Source organism: Acromyrmex echinatior, chromosome 10, assembly GCF_024713525.1.
Source record: "Acromyrmex echinatior isolate Ae372 chromosome 10, ASM2471352v2, whole genome shotgun sequence".
In the NCBI taxonomy this organism is placed as follows: domain Eukaryota; kingdom Metazoa; phylum Arthropoda; class Insecta; order Hymenoptera; family Formicidae; genus Acromyrmex; species Acromyrmex echinatior.
In genome coordinates, this window is record NC_141861.1 from 12155611 (window position 1) to 12180532 (window position 24922).

The 24922-nt window shown below is 30.4% G+C and overlaps 4 protein-coding genes across 4 annotated transcripts in view; 2 read left to right on the forward strand and 2 right to left on the reverse strand.

Annotated features, from left to right (window-relative positions):
* Nucleotides 1-633: 633 nt before the first annotated feature.
* LOC105144425 (uncharacterized) lies at nt 634-5841 on the forward strand. The gene is made up of 10 exons (XM_011053310.2): nt 634-1172; nt 1292-1453; nt 1752-1822; nt 1932-2068; nt 2258-2369; nt 3033-3088; nt 3164-3462; nt 3543-3817; nt 3929-4048; nt 4177-5841. Exons 2-10 carry the CDS (start codon nt 1391-1393, stop codon nt 4604-4606), a joined length of 1563 nt encoding a protein of 520 aa, XP_011051612.2. The 5' UTR covers nt 634-1172; nt 1292-1390; the 3' UTR covers nt 4607-5841.
* Nucleotides 5082-9234, reverse strand: Fer1HCH (ferritin 1 heavy chain). The gene is made up of 5 exons (XM_011053304.2): nt 8872-9234; nt 6327-6445; nt 5965-6126; nt 5685-5840; nt 5082-5555 (listed from the first exon to the last, which is right to left on the reverse strand). Exons 1-5 carry the CDS (start codon nt 8939-8941, stop codon nt 5400-5402), a joined length of 663 nt encoding a protein of 220 aa, XP_011051606.1. The 5' UTR covers nt 8942-9234; the 3' UTR covers nt 5082-5399.
* Nucleotides 9235-9430: 196 nt separating this feature from the next.
* On the forward strand, nt 9431-11299 carry Fer2LCH (ferritin 2 light chain). Its single transcript, XM_011053305.2, has 4 exons — nt 9431-9591; nt 10206-10307; nt 10507-10784; nt 10863-11299. The coding sequence occupies exons 2-4, from the start codon at nt 10211-10213 to the stop codon at nt 11151-11153; spliced, it is 666 nt and encodes a 221-aa protein (XP_011051607.1). The 5' UTR covers nt 9431-9591; nt 10206-10210; the 3' UTR covers nt 11154-11299.
* Nucleotides 11300-18071: 6772 nt separating this feature from the next.
* The window catches only part of sl (small wing phospholipase C gamma 1), a 71860-nt gene continuing 65009 nt past the window's right edge, over nt 18072-24922 (reverse strand). The window contains exons 7-20 of the mRNA XM_011053306.2: nt 24572-24885; nt 24296-24502; nt 23771-24191; nt 22408-22719; nt 21592-21773; nt 21309-21486; nt 21119-21184; nt 20777-20968; nt 20294-20515; nt 20014-20220; nt 19539-19920; nt 19322-19461; nt 18255-18362; nt 18072-18153 (exon numbers count right to left, since the gene is read on the reverse strand). Coding sequence (XP_011051608.1) covers nt 18139-18153; nt 18255-18362; nt 19322-19461; nt 19539-19920; nt 20014-20220; nt 20294-20515; nt 20777-20968; nt 21119-21184; nt 21309-21486; nt 21592-21773; nt 22408-22719; nt 23771-24191; nt 24296-24502; nt 24572-24885 — 2946 coding nt within the window. The 3' untranslated portion in view covers nt 18072-18138. The remainder of the gene's footprint in view (nt 18154-18254; nt 18363-19321; nt 19462-19538; nt 19921-20013; nt 20221-20293; nt 20516-20776; nt 20969-21118; nt 21185-21308; nt 21487-21591; nt 21774-22407; nt 22720-23770; nt 24192-24295; nt 24503-24571; nt 24886-24922) is intronic.

The window sequence follows — 24922 nt, forward strand, 5'->3', positions numbered from 1 at the left end:
CGCAAACCGTACTCCATGTAATATCAGCGAAAAAAATAGGCGGTACGCCGGATATGCGATACGCAATATGATCGGCTAAACTGGACATAACCAAAAATTATGAATTCTGCTTCTGACTTCCGAAGGAGAAAGATTTCTTAATATTTACTATCGGCAGTCTAAATTATTAATTTTCGAAATCATATTTTGTCTTATATAATCTCGTAAATCTTTTGATAAGTCGACTCTATTCCTCTTACGACGCATTTTTCATTACGAAGGTCAGCCATTTCTACTTTGGGAACAAATTAAAGTTCATCGTAATTACATAAAGTGATTCATTCTAGAGAACATATAAAAATTGAGGTCATTTGCTGATTTGATTAACAAACACAACAGTGTGGTCCAGTACCGATCATATCACGTGATACCGCCTATTTTCCTAGTTGCTTACAGTTGCCTAGTTACTGTACCGCGTACTGCGTTCCATGTAATCGCATCCTAAGCCTGTGGCACGCGATATTTGTTCTTCTGCTAGATTTTTACTGCTAGATTAGAATCTTGTCACCGCATTGGGTGCGATGCTGTCAATGCCAGTATTGCAGCTAATACGGTGGCAAGATTCTAATCCAGCTAATAATCTAGCAGAAAAACAACACTGTGCCGCAGGCACAGTTTTTTTTCTTGAAAGCGCATTTCAGTTGGATGACTTTTGGGCGACTTTTGGGCGACACGAGTGCCCTCCATCAGCGACGAGGCCTGTCAAGTATCTGGCAACGTTAACATGAAAAGGCATCTTAATTTCAGTGTAATCTGGAGACTTTTTCGTAGTTTCATTTGGCAGAATATTTGATTTTCTTTTCAAACCGTTCGATTCGAAAACAACGAAAACATATCCGTAATAACTTTCAGTAATAACTTGAAAACACTTGAAAATTCAGATCAAGATTGATTTCGATATACCGTACAGTACAGAGAGTTAATTAATTAGAGAAGAAGATCAAGTGATATAATAATCGAGAGATTTATTTCTTATTAAATATCTTATTTTGCGAGTAGCAAAAAAATGTCACATAGACATAAACGATTATTCCTAAAGAAATTTTATGTTCCGATCTCTATACGTATATAGAACGGTATATCAAGAGAGAGAGAGAGAAAGCAATTAGATCGTTTCTGCAGTATAAATAAAGGTATATGCATTGTTCTTTATCTCGCTTAATAGTATTATCAAATTTAATATTATCAATCAAATGCCTTATATTTAACGCTTGTCTAAGTACTGAAATATTATATATTTTTTTTTCACAAGGCATTTTTCATATTGCACAGTGCAAGAGTAACTGCTGATTGCTATATATCTCGTCGTGATACTTTTGAGAATATAATTATTACGACTTTATCAATAATTATGTGCGCGCAATTTATAAACGAATATTATATTAATCTGGAGTATGATAAAAGCAACGAAGAGGTGAATATGATCTTGAGATGTATCACTGATGTTTATGTGATGATGCGCGCGCACGCACTGTGTATGTGTGTGTGTGTGTGTGTGTGTGTGTGTGTGTGTGTGTGTGTGTGCGTGCGCGCGCGCGCGAGAGAGAGAGAGAGGGGGGGGGGGAGAGATTGATGTACCCCTACATGCATATCTAAACATTCTGGTAATAGATTATGAAATATGAGATTCAATATTATATTAATATTGGAAACAAAAGGCTTTATTTATGTTTTCAAAATACATTATATATTATTTTTGCGCATATTTTCAGGAAGTATTGACAGAAATATTGACTTTATCTAAAAAAATAAAATTTAAAAATACTGATGATTTTTCAACAAGGTAAAAAAAACATTTAATCTGAAAATACAAACAACATGGTAAAAATGTAATAGTTATTTAAATTATTTTCATCTTTATTATTTTTATTTTCATTTTTGTCCATCGACAGATTTCTTAAAACAGCATTTATAATAGAAAAAAATTTATCTCTTTTCAACTCTGCATGTAAACATGTAGATATAGCTACCACTATCCTTGAATACTTGAAAAATTTCGGTATAAAATTTATGTTTGATATTGAGTTTGGTACGTATGTATGACATTTTTGCAAGTACATTTGTAAAAATATATCAACATATGTTTTCTAATTATATTTATTTTGCTTACAAGTATGAATTGCATATGTTGTATATCATATAAAAATAAGCATAGATAATCGTATTAGATAATTTGATGAGAAATTCTTTCGTCTTGAATTTTTATTTTATTTCCTAGACAATTTAGATGAAGAATACAACAAAGAAGACATAATCTTATCGGTAGTGCTCACAATCTTCAATATATGTACAGAACACAAAGTACAATTATTTCTGGAAAATGCTATCATGTAACTGCTTTTAATATTTGTTTAATATGTTAACTTATATTTCTTATATTAAAATTCTAATATATATCATAACACATATATATATTTGTATGTATACATACTGCACTGACAAGATACTATTAAAAACGGTCGGTTCTGGGCAAAAGTTCACGACTATATCAATGAGGCCTCGAGGATTCGGATAATTGAAGAACGATGACATTATCGATAATATAATTAATAAAAATTTGCGATTATATTAACAAATATTTCGATAAAGCATTATTAAATTCATGATTTTTTATTATATATATAAATAAGTACGCATACTTTTGATGCTGTAATATCTTATTACAGCATTATGTTTGCAACATTATCGAAAAATTATAATTTTTTTCTCTGCAGTTATTGTCTCTATTGATAATCAAACTCTGATGATAATATTGTAAAATCACAGTTTTAAATAAAAAGAGTATTATTAAATTTTAAACATATATACATATCTACGAAACTAATAAATCGTGAAATTAATATCATACAGGTATACATGTATATAATCAGTTTCTTATTACTTTCAATCACTTAAATTTTAATAGTCATACGAACTTCCGTAAGAACCGACCATCTTTATTAGTATCTCGTTGGTGACACTTAGTAATTTTATAGATACATTACTTTTTTCAGCAAAAATTCAATACTAAATCAAATCCAATACAATTCTTTGAAAAATGAGCTTTTAAGTAAGAATAATATATTTGTAATGTAATAAAAATATACGTTTTAATTTTTAATGAGGATTTCTAAATTTCGCGTAGATCAAACCAATGAAATGATACTTCTAAAGGATTCAGATTTGTATGCAGTCATTAATTATTTAAAGAGAATAGGAAGTTCTCATATAAATAAAATTTGGGTCCAAGTAACAATTAAGCAGAAATTTTTGTCTCTCATAAAGAAATATTTTCATCGTAAAGATTTTCGTATATTTAAATCGACCATTCATATATTTAAATCGACGAAAGAATTTACACCCCGTACATCATATAACATGAATATAATGTCTATATGGTCAGAAGATCTTATATATGCAAGATATTTAGCAACACTTTTAAATGTATGTACATATTTAAAGCAATATTACGGAAATTTCGTCTCATAAACAATATTAATATATAATTTCCATTGTTAATTCAGAGAGACATTATATTTGTAAATGTGCATATGGATCTGTATGGTGGAGGCATACTTTTACCATATGTAAAAGTATTTAGCAAAATACATGAAGGATTTAAGCTTACTTTCAATGATGATTCGATACGAGTACCAAGTGCAAACGAAATAAATCTCTCACGTGTTGCCAACAAGGAATCTATATCAATCTGTAATTTGTTTTATGACGGCAAATGGCACAAACCCATAAAAAATATGTATTGGCTTCATAATAACATGTTATGGCCAAATGCGACAAAGTATGAATGCATATATGTATTAATTGTTAAATTTTAATATATTTTTTTCTTAGCTTTAAGAAGTTTGATAAAATTTATACATTAAACGTAATCAATTATTATTTATTACAGAGATGATATTAAGATCTGTTTTAATTCCGCTATAGAAGGATTCAAGATTTGGAAAACTTGGTCAACTACGAATAGAATAGACGTGTTATCTCAAATGATAACGATACTAAATTATGATAGGTTAGATTATTAAAATTTTGTGTGTGTGTGTGTATCTACTTATCTACATCCTCTTATTTAAATTTATATTCTATGTTTCTTTACTCTTTGGATAACTTTCAATTACTTGTTTTTTTCTTTATCTTTAGTAAATTTTCCAAAAATGTATTAAAATTGACTGCGTTCTCCAACTTTACTCGAGCATGGTTACTTTGTTCTCAAAATGATAGATTAGAAATAATCCAAAATCGTATTCCAAGAGGCGTTATCATTCTTAAGGAGAGATCTGAAGAAATTTTGATTTTTCGATTGATACAAATTTTAATTTCCGGCAATTCTGTTATTGTAATAGCTGATAAACATTCCTGTAGTTTGGCACCTTATTGCGATATCTTTTCAACATCTAAGATACCAAGAGGCGTTATAAATTTTTTGTTTAATCAAAACACAAAAGATATAGAATTAAGTTTATGTGCAACAGATTATGTAAACTATGAAAAACAGTTATTCACATCCAACTTCGAAAAAATGTATATAAATCTTACATTATCCAAACAAATTGTACTCTCTCTCAAATAATGTTATTAACAATGAACGTCTATAATCATTTGTAATAAAAACAAGAGAATATGAGTACTTTGAAATATTTTTTTATTACGCAATTTTATAAAAACACTTATATATAAATTTATTAATCAATTCTCTCAAAAAGTTACAGTTGGATAATTATATTTTATGTTAAGATACTTTATGAAAGATTTAGAACGTTTTGAATTTTTACTTATATATATAAGTATGTGTAAGTAATAGTAAAATTCAATTCAATGTTATGAAAATATTTGATACTTTGACAAATTATTCATATCATGTAATATAGCTTGTAATATTATATAGATAATTGTAGCAACGATTTAAAAAATAAAGAACAGGAAAGATTTTTCTTTAAATTTCTTTTATAATGGAGCTATATTATATGTACCTTATTGACACAACTGTAAATTACAGATTAATTTCAATCATTTATAATTGATGTGTAAGCAAAATAATCAGATAATGCAGTGTCTCAAAATAATGTTTATTTATTTATTTACCAAGGATAATATAATTATTATGGATTAACAAACATTTTAAACATTATACTTCACATACTCCTATAATATTACAGGCCACATTTAGAAATATGTTCGAAACAAATTATTATTACTTATACATCTTGTGTTTTATAATAAAATATAAACAAGGTTGCATGTAATGTAATAATCTGAATTATATAATGTATTCTAAATGTGGCCATTATAATTTTATAAATCTTATGTATTTATAGAAAAGAATGGCTCAAGTTGAATTTCAGCATTTTGATGTCACCAAACACTTAGACTTCACCACTCAATAATTTCTTATCGAATAAAAATTCTCCCAAAGGTCCATGCGCTTGCATCATTTTACCCAACACTGAGATTTTGCCTGCGAGGTCGCGTTGCCCTTTATATTGTTCCTCTAAGAAATCGGTAGTGAGGTAGTCGACCAACTGTAAACAATTGCGGCATGACAGTAATTTTTTATGTATATTTGTGTATGTGTGTGTGTGTGTGCGCGCGCGCGCGCGCGCACACACACACACACACACAAAGATTAATTATTTTTAAACAATGCTCACGTGGTAATCGTTGAAAGAAGATGTTTTTGGAGTTTCGCACGTTATGATTATATCACGAATACTGCGTGTAACTTGAGCCTCTAATTTTAAAGCATCGGTGAGAGCTTCTTCTCCACTGTTCCACTCCTGGCGTATCGGATTTGTATTGTTGGTAGTCTGATGTGAGAAAAATCGCGTTAGTGTTTATACTTTTTTTTCCCTTTATTTTTTCATCATTTTTACTCAATAATCTAAACTATTTGTGCAAGTTGTGTTTATTCGTGGAAAGTAGACTACTCACCAAAGGATACTTGAGAAGTTTGCTGACATCATTTGTAAGTTGTCCACGCATTAGCAAATATTCGATGATCTTTATAGCATGCTCTCTCTCTTCGCTTGCGCTTTCGAAAAAGAACTTGCTAAAGCCTGGGCGATTTATAGTATCACGTGCAAAGTGAGCACCCTATATAATGAAAAATTAAATCTTAATGTAACACGTTATAATCAATCTGTTTTCATTAATTTATAACAAGAAATTGTATTGCATATATATATATATATATACACATATGTGTATATATATATATGCGCGCGCGCGTGTGTGTATGTGTGTAGAATAAGAGAGAGGAAAAGAGAAAAATATGTTACAAGTAGACTATATACCATCGCGAGATATTTCATAGCAGCTTCCATTTCAGTTTTAACTTGAGACTCCATGAGTTTTGTGCACGGATCGGTCATGTCTATCCATGATGTTGGTATATCAGCAGGTTTAAGAAGACCTAAAGAGATGTGATAAAATGATTAATCTAATAGTCAATTAAATGTACAAATATAATACTATAAATAAAAGCCTTGTTGAATTTATATTAATTATTGTCTATTGATGAAATTTGTCTACTATATTGCGTGATAACTCATTTCTTAAATAACAAAGTATTACTTATCATTCAGTTATCAAAAAGATTAAATATTTTATCGATGCGTGACTGATGGCTCATAATGTTGATAGCATCTCTATTAGCAGTAAATGATTAACATTAAGAATAATCACAACGAGATATTTTTTGTGTCACATTACTTTTATTTTCATTTATATCTTTATTTCTACTTTTTTACGCACATCGGAAAAAATATAAATTATTCTCAATCATAAAATTAACTGTTATTATTATGTTTACATATATGAATTAATTTATAAAACATATAATTCTATCTTATATAGTATATGTATAATTTCAATGAATATAATATTAGTTGTAAATTAAAATTGGTTGTATTGTGATAGAATTAAATTTATTTTTATAGAATATATGCAAATGAATCAGAATCGAATCATCATTTATCATAATGGACTTGTATCACACGTAGCATAGATGTAGTATACACAGACGTTAGTGGATGAGTAATATAGATTGAAACGGACTTTGAAATCGGTATGTATACACTCCATCGCGACTTATCATCAAAAGCTATCTTTGTACAAAACAAGGTCAAGTCAATGATGAAGTGAATTGATTTGCTGTAGAAGAGATAAGTATAGACGTGACACATGTTGATAAGTATTAATTACTTGATAGTAATTAATTGTTCATGATTATAAATGAAAAAAAGATCTTTTCTACAATAAGACTAATTTTTGAATTAAACTTTCTTCCTGTTTACGAAGTGAAAAGGTCTCCCTCTTCGTATTTTCAAATGTACATATGTAAATTTTAAACAGAAATATTCATTATCGTCGAGTCGGAGAGAGAGAGAGAGAGAGATATCACGAGAGATCACAGCTGAGGCAACTGCGTATCGACACTGACTATACAGCTCTCTTTATCATGTGTTGATAATAGCTCTGTCGATTTCCCGCAACTGATTTTCTCTAACGACTCTAGTTTTATCGTTTCTAGTTTTATACATGTATTAACATAATATGGTGATACTGAATCGGGTCATAAAAACAAGATTTGATAAAATCATGCCATCTGTGAATAAAATAATACAGATTAAATATGTACACATATACAGAAATAGAAAAATATTTTGACGTACAAAGTGCGTCACAAAGATCAAATGCGTTTCCTTGTTGCTAACTTTCATTGAGAAATATGTTTTCAATTCTATTTTAATTCATTAAAAAAAGTTTGGACTGTTAAAATCGTATGTATATCTATTTATGTTGACGCACTATTATGGTAAGACGATTTTATGAATGCGACATTGAAATGTGTAATTTAATATTAATTTAGTTTAATTTAATTTGGATATACACAACATAGATACTTCATTATTTCTCTAATCAATTGTACAATACTCTATACACAGAGAATGAGAAAGAAGAAAGAAAGACTATATTCTTGATACGGTTTACAAAACCGTAAAATTGAAAATCAATTATGTCCGCGTATTATAGATATGGAACCAAATTCAAATGTAGTTTTGAAATCTTTTTCAAGGTTTTAAGCAATGTAATAAGCACAATATATGCACATATATGCGTATTTATTCATAAATGTATTTATGAAATATTTACAAAGGCAAACAAATTGTATATACTTTTTTTCTTTACACAAATATAGTTATCTTGGAGAAGGATAGAAGGCAAAGTTGTTTGTTTCATCAGAGTGAGTCGAGTTTGGGAACAAAATGGAAGAATTTTAGAAAAGGAAAAACAGTTTTTTTTTAAGTTTAATCTTACAAAGATTACAGATAATCTTATATTGGTATGACGGACATGAGCAGGCAATGGAAAGAGCTTGAACAACTCTCTTCCAAAGATTCCAAAGGTCACATTGCTCAATCAAAACAAACTATTGCATTCGCATGATTATTGCTTTTCACGCTTGCGGAGTCACTCCATGTTTCACGAGGCGCGCAAAGCACTCCTCGTCGTATTTTGATACCAAGGGATCGATTATGTATTTTGAAATAAAGTGAAAATTACAAAAAAAGAGTAAATTTGTTAGAATAAATCTATTAGTCAATACCTATTGGATTTACTCACTTTTATCATTTTTACCTCATTTCGTTTCAAGATATGATGAAATCATTTTTTTTCTACATTGGAGAAAGTGGGAAAGACAACCGGACAAAGGAAGGACCGAAGGAGAGGAGAGGAGAGGAGAGGAGAGGAGAGGAGAGGAGAGGAGAGAGGAGAGGAGAGGAGAGGAGAGAAGAGGAAAGGGGGAGAAAGTACGCATGTCGATTGTAAACTTACACTTGAGCCCGTCTCCGAAGGTGCCACTGATGCAGGCTAGGATGAAAAAGACGTAGAGCAGCTTCGTCATCGTGATGCAAGAAAGAGACTAGAAAGAGTATTCGAAAGAACAGTTCTGGCCAAGGCAAGTTCTGGAATCCCGGGAAAGAACAGGACGCGCAGAGCAGAGCGGAGCGGCGCAGGGCGGCGCAGCGGATCGTTCACCTCGTTCAGAAGCAACCTTTATACGCACTGGTATAGAAGGCTGCCTTCGTCGAAGTTAGATAAGAAAGCGCGGCGACGGCGACTAAACGCGTCTGGATGTCATCGATCACCTTACAACAATGACTACGATCATTCGACTAACGCGGGACATTCGCACTTTAACCACACAGGCGGGGATAGCCAGAGATAACTACGAGTACGCAGCGACAAACGTGGACGAACGACGACGAAGGCGTTGAAATCTACTGCTTTCATTGGCTTTCATCTATCGTTTCCTCTCTCACGCGACGCCTGCGCTTGCGCCTCTCCCTCGTCAGCTGACTCATTGCTCTACCGTCTAGAGTGAAAACTCCCATCTCTGCGCTGGGCAACGTTCATTGTCGAAGGAACGTCGAAGCGAGAGTATTCACGTTGCTTCTCATCGAACGTTGCTTTATCGTTTTATCGTTCGCGGCGAGAAAGGATAGATTCGAGACATCATTCAAGCTTGCTCCTTCAATCAATTTCCTTCTGCACGTACGTAGCGTATTATATTAAGAGATACTAAGAGATTCTTCAAAAAGGATTCGTTGCGCTTTTTCACTCTCTTCTTAGTTGTTTCTCTTGTGGGTTGTACTTCACTAGTTCATTGTACTGTACATGATAAACGTATTGCGCACTATTGGTCGTGTCTAATTATGCTGCGTCGCAGAGTACGTCACGTGTGTGTGTGTGTGTGTGTGTGTGTGTGTGTGTGTGTGTGTGTGTGTACGACTCCGAGAGAGAGAGAGAGAGAGAGAGAAACATGTTGTGAAATATTCTTGTCTATTCTTATCGCGAGTCACAATCTTCCAACGATCAATCGAATTCAACTTCGAATTCAACTTCTTTTTTGTATCCATTATCTGAGTAAATAATGTTTCTATTTCTTCAAAACAATGCAAGGACACGATTATCGTCAGCACTCGTGTTGTTATTGTCAACAGTTTTTATAAATCGGCACATTTGGGAAAATTAATAAACATCTAGTTTGTGTTCAATTCTTCAATTCTTGTTGTTTTTAATATTTTCGAATAATATACTAAATTCCATGCACGTATATATGTATACTACATCTAGAGGTATTTATTTTTATAATTATTAAATTTCAGCAAAGATGTTGTTCTTCGGAGTATTGCCTCTCCTTTTCCTGGCCGTTTCCGGAGAATACTGTTATACTGACATTGAAAGCGCCTGTAGCACCAATCCCAAAAGTACGTGGATGCTTATTTGCAGGAAATTATTTAAGAATATTAACATTACCTTTCAGAGTGTGATACAATTGCGTCATTTATTTAATAGCTAATCCTAGTATCTAATCTTCAATTTTTTTTTACATATATTAAGATATATCTTTTGAAAACTCGGCCTGTAATCTCGGCAAAAAATATGTTCTTATCTCGATGCTTCTAGATGGTGGATTAATATCAAATTGTAATGCCAAATATGGAGCTATCGATACTCTTCAGGCTGAGCTGCAGGCATATGTAAATGCTAATATCGAAACAAGTTTTGAATTTCTTCTAATGTCTACACATTTTGGAAACTATGAAGCTAATCGAGAAGGATTTAAGGGACTTTACCGCAAACTTTCAGATAAATCGTGGGAAGAAGCGATAGATTTGATCAAATACATTGCACATCGTGGTGGCAGAATGGATCTCAATCAGCTTCCACGTTCTAAGAAACCTGTGAGTACCATCTATTTGTTTCAGCTCATTTTCCACTTACGGAAAGAAGGTTTTATCAATATTATCATTTATTCATAGATCAAGGATAGCAAAGTATTGGAATTAACTGAATTGAATAGTCTGGCCAAAGCACTTGACAGTCAGAAGCAACTTGCCGAAGAAGCGTTACGCATTCACACTCAAGCACAGCATCACGCTAAACAGGATGCGGCTGTTGCTCATTATATCGAGGAACATTTCATGGACTCTTTGTCCGAACGTGTAAGACGGCTAGCAGGTTATTCAAATGACCTCAAAAATATGCTTGAAGAGCGTGATGCATCCCTTTCCGTATTCCTATTTGATGAGTATCTTAAGAGCACTTTCTAAAGGGACCTGTCTACAGTTATATATATATATATAACAGAATACATATATTTCAATTATATGTATATTATTACTATTTTTGTCTTTATAACTCTAATATTAGATCTTTCATATGTAAAATACATGAAATAAATGCATATAGAAATTTATTTGATATTTCTTATATTCTGCGACATAAAATGTATGTATGCTGCATAAATATAATATACATATCTACGCACACATGCACACATGCACTTTAGCTTTTTTAAAGATTACTTATGATCCACGTCTTCTTGTACTTTGCAAAATTCTCCAATTTGATATTTCATCTAATCGTATTTGTAACGAAGTAAAATTTACTACATCGAATTTTTTTTAGAATATATTGTTGCTCTTCTCTTTTTTCACAGTGTGTCTAAATTGTGTATCATTCACGAATCATACAAAGACAGACAACGGATGTACATTTTTCAATTCTGATTTACAAATGCATATATAGGTATTTAAAATTACAATGATTAAAATGTTGTAACATTCTAAACAATTCTAATAACACAATCAAGATATATAAGAGAATTATAATGTAGCGACATATCTAAAGCATGTTATAATTGGAAAGACATGATAGATAGTAAATAGCAAAATAGGTGTATATAACTATAATGCATATTGTTGTATAATAACTATGTGCATAATTATTGAGGAAGACTAAAGATCTATATAGAATAATACTAAAAGTATTCTCTATTGAAAAATATGTCTGATTTATAAATCTGATTTATTTGAGCGTCGTTCACTGATTCTATAGTAAACGATAGAATATTAGAATTAAATATATATATATTTTTTTTCATGAATTTCTTTCATCAATAATGTGTATGTATTTTTGATTAGAAAGGATACAAGTTTTTGTGCATTTTCTCATCTAGAAAATGTAATTATATTTTTTATAGATAATATACAATTATTAATTGTCTATTGCGCGCGCGCGCGCGCGTTATCTCTGTAATAAATTTATGCTCTGATTTTGACAGTCACAGATTGTATGCACGTACATACATACAATATTATTTTGTTCATTATTATTACATGTATTGTCAACATGGAAATAGGCATGTATTATGTGCTATTTCATGCCCTGATAGCAAAGCCTGCGGAGACAGATTTTGAACAGAGTCTGTTATCAATTTTTGATTGCAGAAAGGCATCAAATTGTATACAGAATTTGTATCTGATATTATCTGACATTGTCAGCAAATTGCTGCTAGAAATATAACAAAGCCTATTAGATATGCTATGCTATGCAGCAGATTAAGAGCAGAATCTGATTCGAGCAGAGTCTGCTCAGTTTTTGCCACCAATTTGCTGGCATAGCCTGTCAATAGGCTTTGTCGATAAATTCATAGCCAAATGCAGACACAGATGACTATGGTTTTGTAGTCAAAATCTAATGGAGTTTGCTGCCAATTTGGCCCCAAATTGCTAACATTTGCTATCATTCAGGGTTTAATGCAACCATGTTACATATCCACGTAATGATATGTTTGATACTACTAATTATAGTGTCTTGTGCTATTTATTACATTTTTCTTTTTTATTTATAACTAGATATTTTTTTATCACATACACAACAACTGTATTCTTTTTGTTTTGTCCAAATAAAAGCAATTATATTGATATTACAAATATAAAATATGATAATTTAACAAACTTAATTTTTACAAAGAAAAATTGTTCAATTATATAATATGTAAAGCTATTTTTTAAAAACAAATCGATATTTTATTTTAATCCTTTTGTGTGGTATATTTTTCTAAACAGATTTTTATGAAATTTAGTGATCTTCGACACGTTTTAGCCATCGATTATTATCCGTTAAAGAGTTATTAACAAAATAAATAAGAAATAACGTCTCTTTTCTACTACACATTAAACAAAAATTCTGTTTTAAAATTTTTTGCATCAAGAACAAAAAAATTTTTTAAGTTTAATTTTTATGTTTTTAAAGCAGAAAATTTGTAATTTTGTAACGATTTTACGCGAAACGAGATCCACTCCACATTCTTCTCATTCTCCTGTCTAGGGACAATGGATACAAGACTTTCCACGCAAAACGAGGCCCACCTCGTCTCCTTTCTTGCTTAGAGGAACACGACTTTCTAGACAGGGATGGGAAGGGATGTAATGACTAATGTAGACCTCGTTTCGCGTGGAAAGTCGTACGCCCCTTGGCAGAGGGGAAATGGACCTCACTTCACGTGGAAAGTTGTACTTCCTTAGTCCACCTCATATCTCTCCCCCTGCTTAGAGTCGATTTTTCATGCAAAATGGGGAAATAATTACCATGTTTTTTATTGTCACACCTCAAATACTATGACAAAAACCTAAAATTTATAATAAACACTTTACTTAGGAAAATGATTACCCTCCTGATTTTATTTTTGAGACGATAAATCTAAGATTAAAAACGTTATTTCACAAATAATTCAAAGCACAAACAATATGACTAACTCGTCACCAGAACAAGAACGTACTTCTTGGTTCGTATATTGAATCGATCTCGAATAAATTTAGGAGTATTACTAGCAATTTGAACATAAAGCTGGCATTTTTCAGTTTAAATAAACTTGGAAGTTTTGTGAAAGTTCACAAAAATGTTCTGAAAAAGTCAAACAAGAATGTAGTATATAAAATAGAGTGCAAAGGTTGCTACGCGACATACGTAGGACAAACTGGCAGAAAATTAAAAACGAGAATCCATGAATATTGTCAATAAATTAACAGTTCCACTGGCACTACATAAGAATCATAAGCTTTCATTTAATCATGATTTCGATTGGGAGAACGTCAAAATTTTAGATTGTGAATGTTATTTAGAAAGAAGATTGGTATCTGAGATGTTACATATACAAATGCAAAATAATAGTCTTAATCTACAGTCTGACACAGAATTTTGACATTATGTTTATATATATTTCGATTTTGAACATATTATAAATAATTTATTATTTTAACGCTTGACTTTATCCTTGTAAACAATGACAATATATGTATGTATCTACACATTTTCAAATAATATCGTCAGTCTTAACTCTGCTCTTGACTAATTAGAGTATTATCTTATACTCTGACTATTTATATATATCTTTTATAATGGTTATTGCATGAATTCTTGGACTTTATCCTTATAATTACTTGTTCCTGTAATCACATCTCTCAGCATCAAATAGTAAGCCACATTTTCAGTATTAGTATTTATAATTTGCCAATAATATGATATCTTTTCACATTCGTTCCAGAAATGAATTGTATAAGATTGCAACGAAATATATATATTCATGCACCTCACTTAGGATCTTTCAATTCTTTAGTGGCTACTATTGATGCATGGATAATGTCTCATATTTTTGAAGAATTGCATTAACGTGATGATGATTCTAAAAAGAGTCGAAACGTTCGTTTTTAATGAAATACATGCAATCAATTTTCTGCACTGATTAATATTATTATTTGATCATGCTTCAACAACTGCATTACACTCTCATTTCTCATCCGATTTCTCAAGATTTTATTTGGAGAATCATATATATATATATATACACAATGTATAGAGAAATTATATTTCCAATATTAATTTTTCAAATAATTATTAATTTTGATTGTTAATAACTTTTTAACGAATAACAAGCGATGATTAAAACCTATTAAGCTCAGTATCATGACATTGATGAATATATCAAGGTCAAGGCATTGGAGGGGTTTCCCTAATATAAACTTTTACCTAGATTTTAAAAATTCTAAATAGTACAGATCCAATATGACTACTATATAGAGGTAATTAGTGTAAGTCTAAATAAATATAAATCAGATACACAAAGGATTTTCAAATTGTTAACATAAATGTCTAAGTTTCAATGTCGGAATTCTCCAAAACTGTTGAAATATCTAGTTTATACTGTGATTTCTTGCTAATGTCAATATTTCATGAACCTTGCCATTTACTTCATCAAGGCGAGTAGCGCATTGATGTCAGCGCTCAGTATCAGCGCTCTTGATAAACTGCAAATTTCATGAAACGTGGCATTAGCAATAGATCGCGACATGATGATAAAATCCTTTGGCATTTCTGAAGAAAATACTCATACGTCATAGCCTCAAAAATATTGTCTAGTTCATTATTGTCAGCGTTATGAATTTATGAAAATGATTAAAAATATGATTTTAAAAGAGAGTTTTAACCCCTCCTTTCTCGAAAACTTTAGTGATAGATACTTTTTAGAATCATTTCAGTGCATCCTATTTACTGTAGAACGACCTTTTATTACAAGAAATATATAATTTTTATCTCCACACATGTAACTTTTTTGTAAAAAAAATCTTGCACATACAAATTAAAAAAAATTAAAAAAAAATGTTCATTAAAATTTTGAGCTTTTTATTTGAAAATTTTTTAAGAAACCATAGTTTTCGTAAAAATTACTCTTTTTTCAGCCTTGTTCCTTTATAAATAATTAGAGAAAAAAATGAACAATCGAGTATAAAGATCATAAAAATATTAACAAAGTATTAATGTATCAGAAAAATGTGAAATCATAATTGATTTCTTAAAACTATTGTAAAAATAGCATTGTAAAAATGAAAAAGAAAAAAATGAGAACTATACTTCCTATCGCCACACAACGATTTAATAGCACAAATTGTTAAAAAATGTAAATAACACGCACGCACGCAGGGTGTCCTATTTTAAATGACGACTTAAAATTTCTCTTAAATAGTGTATTTTAGAGAAAAATGTTTCAAGCAAAAGTTTTGTGACTTCAAGAGGGACATAAGATGATATCGTTGGTTTGATCTTGGGTGGTGTTATCAAGGTTAAGGCAGGATCACTTCGAATTTTTTAAATGAAATCTTCCATTTTTCATTATATATTCTTATAGCTTACCTTGAGAGCTTTTCAAAACACTATAATAACATATTTTTAAGTACTTTACGAGTTATAAGACTTAAAAGTAACAGTACTATCGGCATTAGCATTAGTGTCCAATGTAGCCAATGTGTCCGATCGATGGCTAAAATCTCTTGAATGTTGCTCAGGGTTTTGACCTGGATAACATTTGTCAAGAACAAGACCATTGGAAATTGTACCTCTTATTTTCATTTTTACGTACAAATAAATTTTTAGTGCAAAAATGAAAATAAGAAGAACAACCTCCAATGATCTTGATCTCGACAAATGTTATCCAGATCATGATCCTGAACAAAATTCTTGAGGTTTTAGCTGTTAATCGCACACCTAGGTTAATGCTAATGCCGGCGATGCTATAATTTGTAAGCCTTATAACTCGAAAAATACTTAACGAAAATGAACTTAATTATAATGTTTTGGAAAGCTCTCGAAATAAGCTACAAGAATATGTAATGAAAAATGCGTGGTTCTATTTAAAAAATTTAAAGTGACTTTGCCCTCACCTTGACAACGCCATCCAAAGTCAAATCAATGGTATCACTTTATATTCCTCTCGAAGTTACAAAACTTTTATCTGAAACATTTTTCTCTAAAATATACTGTTCAAGAGAAATTTAAGGTCGTTATTTAAAATGAAACACCCTGTGTATACAGGGTGTAACGAAATTTTTTGCCAAGTGCTCTTGTATAGATAGAGCGGACTAAACTGAATTAAAAAGTCCTCTATCATTTTGCAATTTTCGCAATAGTTAACAAGATATTAATTACTAAAAATCGTTGAATATTGGTTTTCAATAATTTTTTATTCAAACACTATCAACTTTACAGAAAAACAGAGAGAGACCAAAATTGTTTATTTTTTTCTCATAAAGTTCAGAGAATTTTTTCAGAATTTTTTAATACCGTATTTTCTCGTGTTGGTAAAAATAATCGCCAATAAGAAAATACAGTACTAAAAAGTTCATAAAAAATTCTTAGAGCTCTATGAGAAGAAAATAAATAATTTTTGTTTCTTGCTGATGAGATTGTTTTAAAACATTTGTAAAAATGGACGAAAACTAAATTTATTTTTCCTGACAATCAATAAATAATCGTAAAAAGTGATAAACAGCATGAAGTGCTTTTATTTAATGCGCATGTGCAGTTTATTTTACACGTGCCTTTTTAGTTTTTACGATTATTTATTGACTGTCAGGGGGGATAAGCATAGTTTTTGTCTATTTTTACAAATGTTTTAAAGCAATTTTATCATTTTGTTTTATTTAAATTGTCTTTATTTATAAATGGCATGTAATAAAAATAAACGTCATTTCTCGCTTCTGACGTCATGATTCAATAATTGTGATTACTCAGGAGTCTTAATATCTCTGTTAACTGCGAAAATTGCAAAATGGTAGAGGATTTTTCGACGTAGTTTAGTCCATTCTATCTACACAAAAGCACTTAGCAAAAAATTATACCCTGTATATATAATAAAATGTGTTACAACTGAAATAATGTCTGATAGTGTCTATATGTCATAGCGATAAAACCTACGTAGTATATTGTTTCTCTTTCCTGAGTCTATTTTTTAATTATTCTAAATTTTAATTCTTCCCCCCTGTTCTTCTCAATAAGAGAATATTTATTCATTTACCTTTGTTTCATATTGTAATTACAGAAATACTTTTAACATATTGTTGCAATTCTATATATATATATATATATATATATATATATATATATCTCTAATTTGTCATAATGCAACGTAAATATATACAGTCTTTTAACGATATGTGATATAGTCTGATCTAAAACTATGTTACTTTTATATTATTATGTACTAGCGCAATACATACGTTTCACTTACAATGATTTGTAGATTTGTATCGTCTAAAATAAACAGATGATATATTAGTGCACATACAACAGAATTTATCTAAGATAAAGATTTACTGTTATATACTTTATAAATACCTTATTTCATATACTAATTTACTAGTTTTGCTAGCTTGCATATTTAATATTCTATAACACAGGTTTAATCTTGGTTGTTTTATTTTATGTATTATGTACCTAAAAGAGACAAAAAATTTCATTAAAATATAAAAACAGTCATATAAATTTTAATTTAAATATCAATATAATAAATAACTTTGGATGAAATATCTCAATACCGATGGAGTTGCAATATTGATGTGTATTAATAAGGAAGCAAGCTCAAGATCTTCGCTATATATGTTTTTTAATGGAACACTTCTATATCCCATTCTTAAACAACGTACCTGAACAAAATAAAATTTGAATAGGAAACAAAGATTTTAAGTAAGAATGTTCTAAATAATGTTAAACGTTTGACTAACATGCCGAATAGGAAGATAGCTCTGATAACCTTGATATATGTTGTCAAAGTCATAATCCTGAGTGATCTTCATCAGATTTTAGCTGTCGCTCGTTATTCATAAAAAATTATTAGGTGTTGGAATTAATTCGTAGCGTTTTACAAGTGATGGGAAGTATTTTCATTAATGTATTTTTTAATGCTCATGTGAAATAAATAACATTCTTTCATTAAAAACGCTACGAATTAATTCCAACACCTAATATTAAAAAAAGTTCATCAAAAAAACCTAATTTTTGAACACAACTATGCTCCGATGAAATAAATTCCCAGTTTTAACAATGCAAAATATTTTCTTATATAATTTTTTATATAATTTTTATGTTTTTAGAGCAGAGAATTTGCATTGTTAAAGCAGAGAATGTTTTTATTTCTGCTACATATAATATTAAAAACTATTCTATACCCTTTCTTGTTTACGTAATGACTTTTCGCGCGAAGCGATTTTCGTTCCAGCTCCTCCCCCTGCTTCAGGTGCACACGACTTCCATCCTCTCTCCTTGCCAAGGGGCATTCGACTTTCTACGCGAAGCAACTTAGCGAGATATGGAAAGTCGTGTGCCCTTTGGCAGGGAGAAGATGAGGTAAGAGTCGCTTCGCATGGAAAGTTGTAAAATATATTTTAAAGCAGAAAATTTCTGTTTTATATAGTAGAAAAGAGACATCATTTTTCAAACTTTTTAAAATAAATTTTTAAATGAGCGACGGCTAAAACCTGATGGAGGTCATTCAGGGTCATGACCTTAACAACATATATCAAGATCAATGAAGGTCATCGGAATTGTCTCCCCTATTCGGCATATTTATACCAAATGTTTTTATAAATAACGATTAAATACTCACAGGATAAGTAGCTTGTCCTATGAAATTGCTGTCGCCAAACATATCTTCATCTTGTACTAAAAATCGTATAAGAGCAAAATATGGATTGAATACTTCAAATTCACATGTTTCATTCCACATTGGATTAAATCCATTATCCTCTATAAATTAAAGAATTATGTTTAGTTAATGTAGTATTTGATGAAATTATAATATAATTTGAAATATAAATATTTACGTATCGTCCTTGTTGTTAATTTTGTTCCAGAATCAAAATCTGCGCCTATAATTTCGATCTCGACGGATGGACTGGCAGTGCCTCTTCCCGATCTCATTAAATGTCTCGCTCCAATAATTTTTAAGCTGATTTTGAGTGATTCAACTCCATGCAATGTATTTTTGTCGTATGGATTAAAGTCATGTCTAAACATGAATTCTGGTTTCAATAAATAGCCACAATTGCCATTCTCCTTAAACTTAGCTTGATTCAATTGCATTGATTTATCTCCGGTCTGATAGTTCAAAGCCACCATCTGACAACCAGAATTCCACATTGGTATAGGATTATAATTAGATGAATCGATACGTTGTCCTTTTGGATAAACTCTACTAAATTGAACCTATAAAGAAAAATAATTTATTACTAAACATCTACTTTTATATTTCATTATTTTAATCCATTTATATTCTCTTTATCTCTCGATATTTATTACCTGATGATACTTTATAAAAAATTTATTTTCTTGTTGACACATTAATTTTTCAGCCTTTGTTTCAGGGAAACTACTCATTTCATTGAACGTAAATCCCTTAGTTCTTATTCGTTCTATGTTAAATGCAATTGATCTACAATATACTATAAGATTAGACATTTCCTTGGCTATTCTCCATGCTCTTTCCATCTCTTTATGTTGACTTTCCTAACAAAAGCAGTGAAAAGTGCACACGATGCTGAATAATATTTAAATTATATAAAGGAAATTATATATTTACCCTAACACTTGCATTTTGTGCAGTCTCTTTGATACTTGACATCCATTCTAATGCAGCATCTTTCGAAGGCGTCGCGACTTCAAACACTGAACACATACTAGGATTTTGTATTCTTAAAATCCATTCCAAACCTGCTCTTTCCCCAACTGTTAATTCTACCACAGCACCCATAATATCTAATGAACCTTTTTGCAAGCTACCAAGCATCATAGAATCCGCTGACTAAAAAAAAAAAAGAAAAAGAAAAAAGAAAAAAAAAGAAAAAGACACTTATTTTTTCTTAGAGTTAGATGTAATACACTATATCATAAACTTTTAATAAAGCCTGTGGCACTGATAACATCGCAGCTATCAAGATTTTGATCCAGCTAGCAATCCAGCAGGAAAACAAGCATCGTGTGCTGCAGACTTAATTATGTTTTATATCATCATTGTAGTTTTTTCTGATCATTCATATGCTTGAATATAAAATTCAAAACTTACATCTCCTTGAGATTCTTGTTGATCAATTTGTTCTACATAATTAGCAGGAAACCAATGTTGTTTTTTACCACCATAATCACCTCTCCACCAGCCTCCACTTTGTGGATTAACGTTAGTAATTATAGCATGCTTGACTAAGGTTAATTCATCGTCTCTTTTAGCTTTATAATCATAAATAGCTTTAACAGTAACCTTTAAAATAATTCGATATATTAATATATTGACACCTCTATGAGTAACATCTACTTTTACGAAAAAATATTTCTATATATATTTTTATTATATTATAAGAATTGGTAAATATGAATTTGATAATTATCGGCATCACTTTGGAAAGCTTACTTTTGACGTAAAACTTGTAGGATCCATATAACCTGGGATGCCATAAACAGATCCATCATCATTATCCTAAGTACAGAGGAAAAGGAATGTTATAATATTTCATATTATATTCTTTAACAGTTTGATATATTTACATGTCATAAATACATGTGAACTCGAATAAAAATCGAATAAAAGTAAATGCACATACCAAACCCATTCTTCTGATAACATCTTGATTAACAGGATGACTTAATTTAATTTTTTTGAACAATGGATGCCGTTCATAATAATTGACTAGTTCAACTAAACTCTCAAATTCTACGGTTCCAGTGGTATAGAGCCTTCCTTCGAGTTTTATTTTACAATGCTTTATCTTCTTTTCCGCTCTATAATAATAGATTATAATTTACATGTGTTATAGTATGAGAAGTAAATTGACTATATAAAATCTAAAGTTATATAGAAAACATACAAGCTTTAAGAAAATATACCTAAATGAAATTGCATAACAATTACTCTCTCTTTCACTAGGTCTTACTAAAAATGCACCATCTATAGGGATACGCTTTAGCATTTCTTCTGCTGCGATTCGAGTACATTCGGGATGCCACCATTCTTTCTCTTCATGTTTGTTTGGTTGAGGCACTGGTTCTTGTAATGTGATTAGAAATTCCTATTCAACAAAGACAATCATGTACTTCACGGTCTTATTTCAAAACAAATACTTTTGTTCTTGATTCAGGATGTATACACACGCACATTTGCATATGTGTACGAGGGTCATTCGATAAGTTTGGTAAATCTTTATAAAATGATGTAACAATCCATTTGATGACATAACACCTGAAAATTATGACTCTTTAAACCCTTCCAGGCCAAGTATCAGCTTAGAATTGATGCGTTGTTCACGTTCAGTTTATTTAAAGTGAGTGAAAAATTTAGCAGTTACCGTGTACAAAAATGGAAAGGAAAAAAAAAGATTTCGTGCAAAATTATAGAATTTGCTTTCGAATTGATTCCTCATCCACTTTATTTCTTACCCAATTTAATTTTGCATTTTTGGAATTCGTTTTCTTTTTTATTTTTATACGCGGCAACTGCTTAATTTCTCGCTCTCTTTAAATAACTACCAAACGTGAACAATTCTGATTGAAATTTAATCTGAAAGAGTTTGAAGAATGATACTTTTCAGGTGCCATGTCAAAAAGATTTATAAAGATTTACCAAACTTATCGAATAACTCACGTATATATAGAATATTTTTATCACAATGATACATTGTATTTTTTATAATATATTGTACTCACTTGACTTCTAAGTGGATGATTACGATAATGAGTAATTAAACTGTACAGACTATCAAAACAATTGGTGTCAATAAGATAATACTGCGTTTGACCCATTTCTTGCTTCAGTTTAATACGACAATGGTTCACCTTTCCTTTACGCCAAAATGATAAACAGTAATCGCCCACAAATGTAACACATTGTCGTACTAGAAAAGTACCGTCTCCAAGATAGGAATAACGTCGTAGTAATTCTTCAGCTTCTTCTCTTCCTCTTGCTAATTTTCCGTGAAACCATTTCTCTCCAAAGTGTAATTCATCACTTGGCGCGCCCTTTTAGAATTTTTTAAAACATAAGTTATTTTAACATAATGTTTAACACATTTATATCTATTATAAACAAGGTTGGGTAGTAACTAGTCAATAAATTAAAAGTTAAATAAAATATGAGTTAATTTTTAACTTAATTTAGTTACTTTCAAACGTTAATTTTTTTATCTCTCTAAATGCTATATTATATTTTGCAATTAATACAATATTATTTGCTATAAAATCTTAAACGTTGGAGAATTCGTTTCAAAAAAAGCTCAATGATTGTATGATGGGCGTGACGCTCGTAGTGCTCAAAGATGAACATGGATTGGGTCTGCATGTAAGGAATGCTATCAATGTTACTGTGTTATGCTATTTTTGTTTTACGTTTGATGAGTGATAAAGAATAAAAATTTTTTATTTATATATAATTTTCAAACAGGTATGACCAGCACAAAGAGGAATACTTACATTTTTAAAAATAACATTTTATTTTTCTTTTATAATATAAATATGAAAATATTTATGTAAAAATATTAAAAATCAATTTTTTAATGTACAAATATCTTTATTTATTATTATAATTTACAAATAAAATATTAAATTTATCCGATAATCTATGTTGTAATTGTTTTGTTGTTAAGAAATTATTTAGAGAAATCCAATTTTTAAAAAATTAAGATATTCTAATTTTTAATAAAAATAATTTTCAAAATTAACTTTTTATTTAACTTGAGTTAATTCAATCTTAAAGTAACTTTAACTGAGCTAGTTTTTTTGTTCATTCAACTTTTAATTTAATTACATTAATTTGATAAATCATTAACTTTAACTTAATTTATTAAAAAAATATATATTAACTTACCCAATACTGATTATAAATCACAATTAATAATGAATCTAATTTGTATTTTTTTATATATTAGGTGTTGGAATTAATTCGTAGCGTTTTTAATGAAAGAATGTTATTTATTTCACATGAGCATTAAAAAATACATTAATGAAAGTACTTCCCATCACTTGTAAAACGCTACGAATTAATTCCAACACCTAATATATATAATGTACATACATCTAATGATCTCCGAATGCTATTTTCCTCATCGTCATCGTGTTCGGTTTCCTGAGCTCTTGAAAATGTGTCTGTATAAAATAACTTTTGTTGTGTCAATACAAAAAAATGAGGATTCCATTCTCTATCAATTGGATCTTCCAGATAAAGAATCCCATTTTTTATAGTATTTCTAAGATCCATCTCTTGTCTGCTTTCATCATTTCGAACAAGAAATGAGGATTCATCAACACCATCAGGAAGTTTCTTGTGTTTTAACAAAATTTTTCTACGTAATGCATATGGTGAAGGTAGACAAGTTTCATTCTTGTCAACAGGTTGAACTAACAACATGTCACCAAATACTTCTTGCATAGTCGTTGCCATTTTACGTTGTTGGGGCAAAGTACAATTATCCTCGATAGATAAAATAACAGGATACCTACGTAAATAAAACAATAGAAAATGTCAATAGAAAAATAATAGTTATGTAAAAATAATTAGTTTGTTTCTTTTCATCTTTGCTCTTTCCTTTTTGAGACTTACTCAGATGTAGCAAAAGCATGCTCCTTGATCGTTTTAATAACATCCAAAAATTTGATCTTAGTGGTGAGAGTGTGTCCATGAAATATAAATGGCATTCCATCTGGACCATCCCAACAATCAAGTTCTATACATCTGCACCCTGCTCTCAGCGCACGGACATAGGCCTGACAGCTACTTTCGCTGCTAATCTGATCTCCCATCAAGTATCTAGAAAATTACACATATAGTCCGAGTAATTAAAACATATGCATTTTCATTTCTTTAAAGATTACATACGTGTTATGCGACGATGCTATCCAATAATATGCAAGGGGTCGAGTCATATCTTGAGAAACTTGGTTGAATTTTTGATTCCATATGTCGTTATGCTTAGAAAATAAGAAGTCTATAAATTCTGAAAAAGTAAAGTATGGCTCTTGTATGTCCCTTTGAGAATCTTGCAAATAATCTCTAATGAAACGCGATATTTCTAACTCATTATTTCCCAATTTGTCTTGTTGCTCAGTTACTAAAAAATTTTGGAATTCTTGGAGTGTAATAGTTTGTCCAGTTTTAGAATAATTCAATAATTTATGCCAATCCGCGAGATTCTGTAAAAAATATTATACCAATTATAATTTGTGCACA

What these genes read in the sequence shown, in the direction of transcription:
- LOC105144425 (XM_011053310.2), top strand. Translation starts at nt 1,391, where the DNA reads ATGTGCGCGCAATTTATAAACGAATATTATATTAATCTGGAGTATGAT. An exon ending in ATGATAAAAGCAACGAAGAG is followed by an intron (nt 1,454 to 1,751) that starts GTGAATATGATC and finishes GCATATTTTCAG; the next exon opens with GAAGTATTGACAGAAATATT. An exon ending in TTTGAAAAATGAGCTTTTAA is followed by an intron (nt 3,089 to 3,163) that starts GTAAGAATAATA and finishes AATTTCGCGTAG; the next exon opens with ATCAAACCAATGAAATGATA.
- Fer1HCH (XM_011053304.2), bottom strand. Translation starts at nt 8,941, where the DNA reads ATGACGAAGCTGCTCTACGTCTTTTTCATCCTAGCCTGCATCAGTGGC. An exon ending in CTATGAAATATCTCGCGATG is followed by an intron (nt 6,127 to 6,326) that starts GTATATAGTCTA and finishes TTCATTATATAG; the next exon opens with GGTGCTCACTTTGCACGTGA. An exon ending in AACTTCTCAAGTATCCTTTG is followed by an intron (nt 5,841 to 5,964) that starts GTGAGTAGTCTA and finishes TTCTCACATCAG; the next exon opens with ACTACCAACAATACAAATCC.
- Fer2LCH (XM_011053305.2), top strand. Translation starts at nt 10,211, where the DNA reads ATGTTGTTCTTCGGAGTATTGCCTCTCCTTTTCCTGGCCGTTTCCGGA. An exon ending in CTGTAGCACCAATCCCAAAA is followed by an intron (nt 10,308 to 10,506) that starts GTACGTGGATGC and finishes CGATGCTTCTAG; the next exon opens with ATGGTGGATTAATATCAAAT. An exon ending in TTCCACGTTCTAAGAAACCT is followed by an intron (nt 10,785 to 10,862) that starts GTGAGTACCATC and finishes ATTTATTCATAG; the next exon opens with ATCAAGGATAGCAAAGTATT.